Here is a 7024-nt window from a genome sequence, read left to right on the forward strand (position 1 = left end):
TTCTCAGGGAGCCCCAGGCTTCCGGATCAGAAACACACGGAGCGATAATACCCACTTCATAAAGTTAGTATAAGTAAATGACGTTAAAGTACATGAAAGCCTTAATGAAGGGCCTGGCACAAGATTTGTTATTAAAAATAACGTTATTCAGGGGCGCCTGGGTGGCTCAGTCAGTTAAGCGTCTGCCATCGGCTCAGGTCATGATCCCAGGTCCTGGGATCGAATCAGGCATGGGGCTCCTTGCTCAGCAGGGAGACTGCTTCTCCCTCTCCTCCCCGCTTGTGCTCTCTGTCGCTATCTGTCTCTCTGTGTCTCTCTCTCTCGAATAAATAAAAATATTTAAAAATAAAAATATAATAAAATTAATGTTATTTATAAAAAACCACGTGGCTGTGTGCTTTGCAGGAAAAATGCGTTCGCAAAGTAAAAAGAACAGTTCAGTCTTGGAACCAGAATCCTTGCAAGGTCAGAACAAGCTTAAAAAGAGCCATGCCCTCCTGCCCCTGGTGCGGGAGAAGCGCTGGGGTTGAGCTCTGGGCTCCGGCGCCCGCGCTGTGCGCGCTCCCGGCTGCGCTCGGCCGCAAAGGTGGGGCTCTTCCACCACCTGGTGGACACCCCGGGATGGCAGGTGCGCCGCCGGCCCTCGCCGCCACCTGCCGTCGGCTCGCGAGCCTCCTCTACCGGCTGAACTGCAGGTTTGCTCAGCTCACCGCCCTCGGGGGTGCAGACGAACTGGGGTTCACTTATCCATCTGTTCCTGATCAGAGCTTTTCCAAAAGCCAACACCGACTGCGCGCCGTGGGGGGTGTCGGGGAGGCACCAACTCGTTCAGACCTGGGGTAACACCGAGTCCGATGGGCTCATCTGAACAGTCCCTTTGGGTCTGACTTGGTCTCTTTAGGATACTAACAGACTTTGGGGTTCGTCCTCATCGCGTCTGGGATGCTGCTGGGGAATGGGCAGGGCTCACGTGACCTCCTGGGGTCGTGGGCGGGGCTCCCGGCCTCAGGCGGGTCCAGGGACCCCGGATTTCACCGGATCTGCTCTGAAGTCGGGCGGGTGCCCTGCCTGGGCCTGTGGCTCCCTCTGGGTCTCTGCCAGTCCCCACCCGCCTGCCGGGCTGGCTGTCCGTCCACGTCGAGATGAAGGGTCGGCCCCCTCCGTGGGGTGCTGCAGCTTTCAGCTCTGAGACCCCACGCCTCTCGGCGCTTCAGCCAGGCTGCAGCCACCGCATTGGTGTGCGGCCCCTCGGCCCAGAGCAAACTCCTCCCAGGACGGGGCGGGGCCCGGCCTTGACCCTCAGGGGTCCCCTGGGCACAAGGCCTCCTGGCTCTGCCCGGGGACCAGGGGGGTGGGCTCCCCTCGTGCTTCTTCCAAAGGCCCGTCCCTCTCCTTCCACTCGGGCCTCCTGTCTCAAGCGGGGGCGATCGCACCCACACACGGGCAGAAGCGCCTCCCCCCATCAGCTCGAGGAGGGTTTAGAAAGGAGGGTTCTAATCTCGGAAGGCTCTAACTTTGGAAGGTTAAAAATGGTCAAAGGAGTCGTTTTAAAGTCTTTTCTTTCTCCATAATGCCTAGATTTCAAGCCTTTTCTCTTGCTCCAAAATCCTAGTTTGAACACCAGAAATGAGCCATTAGCTTTTGTTCGCTTAGCGGCCCCTCCCTTCCCTCCCCTCCCCCCAAGCTGATAGGAGCCGGAGGAGCAGCTGCGGGCAGCTCTCCCCACACCCACATCCTCCTCGTGCAGGCAGGGGCCACACATCCTGACCTCCCTCGCTGCTGGGTGTGTCCTGTCCCTGCGTCGCAGACAATGGCATGTGAGTGAGTGGAATGTGGGCCTCTTGCAAGCCTGTCTCGGGCAGAGCCAAGAGGGAAGGAGCCTGGGTCCCTGAATGACAGCATGGAGGCCCCCCACCCCGCAGGAAGGAGCCCCCGGAGAATCGGAGAATCGTGGATTGCGTGAAGCCCCCGAGATGCTGAGGGTTCTCAGTTACAGGTGTGAGCTTTCTGCTAAGCGGAGGGCAGGTCATTTGGGTGTAAATGCAAAATAGAAAAACACGTTGGTATTTTTCCAAACCATTTCTCCTGTTTAGAGGAAAAAATAAGATAGAACCAGTTATGGGATGGCTCAGTCTCCTCCCCCTGGCCAGAGCCTGCCGCGACTCCTCCAGGCTTCAGTGGGGACCCTCTACCCTCGGTCTCTCCCTGCCCAGCTCCCCTCCGTCTCTCCCTGCCCACCATTCACGTCGTGGCTGCACTTTGCCCCTGTGTGCAGCTGATTCTCCAAGAACCATCTTTGAGCTCCAGACCCCGATATCTAGTGGCCTGGATGCCACACACGCGCTCTGTCCCAAAGCGAAACTGCAGCTCTCACCCCACCAGCCCACCTGCTCTTTTCCCAGTGAGTCAACCTTCTTTCATCCGGGTACTCCAGCTGAAAACTTGGCGCCTCCCTCCCTCCGTCCCACACCCGCTACCCTCAATCTATCAAGTCCTGTTGCTTTTACCTCCCAGACGCCTGACCAGTCCACACCTCAGTCCCTCCTCCATCACCCCCATCCTCTCCCAGCTAGACCATTCTGTAAGCTCCTACCTGGTGTACCCACCTGCTCTGGTCCCCTCCAACCCACTTCCACTCTGAACTCTATGATCTTTGCAAAATACCAACATGGTTTATGCCATCCACTTCCCTGCACCAAACACTTCTAAGCTTCTCCTTGTTCTTAAAATATGACAGCAGCCCACGAGGCCTGCAGGCTGCACCCAGTCTCCCGCTCCAGCCTCCCCGCCCAGCTCACCCTGACCTCTGCATCCTAGACGCACGGGTTCCTCAGTCCTGCGCTCACCATGCCCTCTCCTGCCGCAAGGGCTCAGCCCTTGCTGACCCCTCTGCCGGGAACACACTGCCCTCCTTACTCAGCTTTAGTGTGTACCAAGTGTCCCTTGTCCTCTGGGGGGAAAACCCTCCCAGTGTGGTCAAATTCTCCTGTTATACACTTTCATAGGGCCACGCTTCCCCCTGTAAAGTTTTTTGTGGTTATAATTTCACTATAGGCTATCTATCTGCTTTATCATTATTTGATTCAGCCCACCTCACTTCTACCCCAGGCCCTTTGCACTTGCTCTTTCCTCTGCCTGGCATGTGCCTCCCCCAGATATCAGCATGGCTGGCCCCCTGGCCTCCTCCTAGTCTCTCTTCACATGTCACCTTGTCCGTAAGGATTCGTGGACAACCCTATTTAAAACTACAGTGCCACCCCCTCCCCAGGCCCGTGCTCTCTAGCTCCTTCTCTGGGGAGTTACTATCTTCAGGCACATCATTAATTCATGTTATTTGTCTTGTTTAATGTGTCTCTCCCTCTCTACAATGTCATGCCACAGGGGAAGGAACTTCTGTCTGTTTTGTTCATTGCTACATCCCCGGTCCCTAGAACAGTGTCTGGGGTAGAGTAGGCCCCGATACATGTTAAGGAAATATGTAAATGCAGCCTAATTGCTCTAGGCAGGGCCAACTTACCCGTTCTGTAGAGCGGGCACAGTGCCTGGAGCTCACAGTGCTTTTAGGAATTGCCAAAAATGAGTGCATTTCTTTTAAAATCGGTGTGTGTGGGGGGGTGGGGATGAGAACTCTTAGGCCAAGGAAAATATTTGAGTACGTAATGTTATCATATCCATCCCTAACCCACACATTCGTAAGCGAAAACTGTGATATTTGGGGGGGGGCAGGGAATGCCTGGGACCACCGGAAGTCAACAGTGGGCCTGTTTCTGGGGCTTTCGCGGCAGACCCCCGGCGACGGGAGGGGTGCGGGCCGCGGCGGGGCGGTGCCGCTTTAAGGATGCTCTGCGGGTACCGGCCGCGGGCTGCGCGGGATGCAGCGTGACGTCACGGCCCCGCCCCGCGGGGTGATGCTGCAGGAGCAGCAGCGGTGGGCCGGGGGCTGCCGGGCGGGGACCGGAGCTGCGCGCGGGCCAGGCAGGAGCTCGGCCTCGGAGAGGGATGCCTCCTGTCTCGAACCACAGGTACCCGCATTCCCTCCCGCGCCCTTCGCACAGCTCCCGGCTTCGCGCTGGAGCAACTCGGCGTAGGCCCCCCGGGTAATCAGAGTGCCAGGATTGGGACTGGAGGTTGGCACGGAGACCTTTGTTCTTCCTTAATCTCTAATTAATTGACCTGTAAATGGAGCCCCCGGTGTCGCCCCCTGAGTGCGGAGCCCTCGGCCCAGAGGAGGGTAGCGGCTGGGTGACAGATTGATTTCACCCTGGCCAGGAGGGAGAGCACACGCTGGAAGTGCCCCAGGCTTCCGCTGTGCTTATTGGTGCTGGAGGCCTGATCCCGGTCACCTGGGCAGGTGTCATCAGCTTCCGGTTCACCTCCCGCCGGAGGCTGAACCCTCCTGATGACAGGGGCTTCTGGTAGGACTTCTGTCAGCATCCCAGGATTAAGTTTACCAGGAGTTTATGGCCCAGGGTTTCTGCTTTCTTGCCACGGTTGGAACCGGAGGCTGATGGTAATTCAGTTCATTCTGATCTCATCAACAAATAACTTCTCAAATGATCGCGGAGGTTACCAGGCTGTTTGTGTTTTTCGGCTTTTAGAGGGAAGTAGAATCAGGTGGTAAGGAAGCCCAAGTTCAGTGTGCGCCAAACCAGAGCTTTCGGGATCAGTTGGTGGTCAGGGAGGGGCGGGATTCCAGAGAGCAGAAGTGAGGGATGGGCCGAGATTCAGTAACTGGCAATACACTCCCTCGGGTCTGCGCAGCCCTTTGCAGGCTTGGGAAGGTTTCCTTGAAGTATTAACTTTGAGAATTGGTGGAAGGAAGAGCGGGGAAGGGATGTGGCCCCGGGGGACCCCAGGTGTAAAGCCTGTGTCCTCTGCAGAAGAGGAGAGGGAGATGAGGAATGATTTGGCTCAGAGTAGGCCAATTTTAGCATTCAAATTACATGGGCATTGCTAATTTTTTATTAATCTTTGTGCCTTAGTCTTCCCGTACCACAGTTTGAGGGATTTGTTACTTGAAACATCCTCTGTCTTTGGGAAGCACAGTGGGCACAGCATAGAACATTTGTGGGGCTGGGGAGTTAGATAGATAGATGATAGATAGATGGATGATAGATCCGTATGGTTTTTTTGGACTGAATTAATGCTCATAGAGTGTGATCAGCATGGCAAGCTGGTCTGGCGAGTATTTGTATTCATGTATTAAACTTCTATTTCATTATTTTAAATTTCACTCTCATTTTTTACAACATTCAAAAATGAATTTTAAACCTTCTTGTTAGAGTAAGCTTTCATGGACAGCTTTTAATAAATGTATGCTAGAAATGAAATAGTAACACTGATCCCCCCCCCCCAATTCGAAAGTGAACCTCCAGGAAGACTTTTTGAAGTCCAGGTTTCATTTCTGGTTTAGATGCTGGGGGCTGAGGCAGGGTTGGGGGGGGTCTCACTTCTGCTAGCTGTGTTTGAAAGCCAGAGGTGGTGGGTGGGTGGTGGTGAGGTGGTCACATCACAGGTGGAGACATGGGCTAGCCACGTAGTTCATTTTAAGTGGGGTCGAAAAGGTTCCCCTTTGCAAAACTATGCTCCCACCATAGGCGTTTAAATCTGAAATTCTTCCAAAGTGGGCCATGGTTCTTCATTCCAAAACGAAAGCAAGGTTTCTAATGCCCGTGCACTTAAGTTCACTTTATGGGGGAGAATGCTGGTAGAAACGTGGTGCCTTGTGCCTGAAGGGGCGAGGGGCGGGTAGAGAGGCAGGGAGGGCGTAGCACGGAGGTGGGGGTGGGGGTGGGGCTGTGAGCGGACAGGTGGGGTCAGGTCAAGCTCTCCCACACACCTGTGCTAACCGTCTTTCTTCTGACTTTTAAGGAGATGGTCTTACTATGCGGTCTCCTAATGGGCACCTTATGTCTGTGGTTTTAACAAATGAGTGAAGCTCCGGGGAATGCTAACAGCCACTGGGGCTTTTGAAGGCAAGGCTGGCCAAAGGACAGATTTTTCTGGAGTATTTACTATGGGCTGAGCCAAAACAGGAGGAACAGAATCAAGAAGTTTAGCTTTTTAAAAAAATTTAAGTTTGACTTAATCTTCATAAATGAATTATAGGTTTTTAAAAAGATTTATTTATTTATTGTAGAGGGAGTGTGGTGGGGGGCAGGGCAGAGGGCGAGAGAGAGGGAGAGAGAGAATCTCAAACAGGCTCCCTGCTGAGCACGGAGCCCGACGCAGGCTCGATCTCACGACCCTGAGATCATGACCTGAGCCGGAATCAAGAGTCGAACACTTAACCGACTGAGCCACCCAGGCGCCCCCAGTTATGTTTTGATGAAGTGTNACCCAGGCGCCCCCAGTTATGTTTTGATGAAGTGTTACTTGCCTACACAGTTCTTAGGGGTATCTGTTCTTCTGGAGATAGCGTGGGATTTTTCTAAGGTCACAAGAGAAGCCATCTTATCCCACCCGTCCAAGAAGTAAGAGCAGACTGGGTCTCTGGGTATGTCCATTCCTGGCATCTCAGCATGAAATCTGCCTCTTAGCAGGGGTGCCTGGGTGGCTCAGTCGGGGAAGTATCTGCCTTCCTGCTCAGGTCATGATCTCGGGGTCCTGGGATTGAGCCCTGAGCCGGGCTCCACGCTCAGCATGGCGTCTGCTCCTCCATCTCCCTCTGTGAGCTCTCTCTCTCTCTCACTCTCTCTCAAGTAAATAAATAAAATCTTAAAATAAAAAAAAGAAACCAAGAAACCCATCTCTAGCAGGGCCACAAGTCTCTTCACAGTCAGCTAGTCCCTTCCCACCGGCCTCATCTCTCACACGCTGACAGGGCGCCCGACTGCTGCACGCGCATCTCCTTCCCACGGGTACTTCCCACTGCTTAGGACTCCCTCCACGTTCCCCCAACTCAGGGGCAAGAACTTTGTCTTTCTCTTTTGTCTGTGACCTCAGTGTCTTGGTACTTAGTACTCAGCCACACGGGAAGATGGGTGTGTAGGCGAATGGATGGATGGGTGGAGGGACAGGTGTT

At 54.3% G+C, this 7024-nt stretch overlaps 1 protein-coding gene across 3 annotated transcripts in view; it reads left to right on the forward strand.

Moving 5' to 3' along the window:
* Positions 1-3901: 3901 nt before the first annotated feature.
* Positions 3902-7024, forward strand: part of SLC45A1 (solute carrier family 45 member 1) — an 18292-nt gene continuing 15169 nt past the window's right edge. For 2 of the 3 annotated variants that reach the window (XM_019799080.2, XM_034671169.1), the window contains exon 1: positions 3902-4022. In XM_019799080.2, the coding sequence (XP_019654639.2) occupies positions 3909-4022 (114 nt within the window). In that variant the 5' untranslated portion in view covers positions 3902-3908. Of the gene's footprint in view, positions 4023-4401; positions 4511-7024 lie in introns of those variants that run through there. The other variant, XM_034671168.1, reaches the window with a different exon arrangement.

Source organism: Ailuropoda melanoleuca, chromosome 11 (assembly GCF_002007445.2).
Source record: "Ailuropoda melanoleuca isolate Jingjing chromosome 11, ASM200744v2, whole genome shotgun sequence".
NCBI lineage: Eukaryota > Metazoa > Chordata > Mammalia > Carnivora > Ursidae > Ailuropoda > Ailuropoda melanoleuca.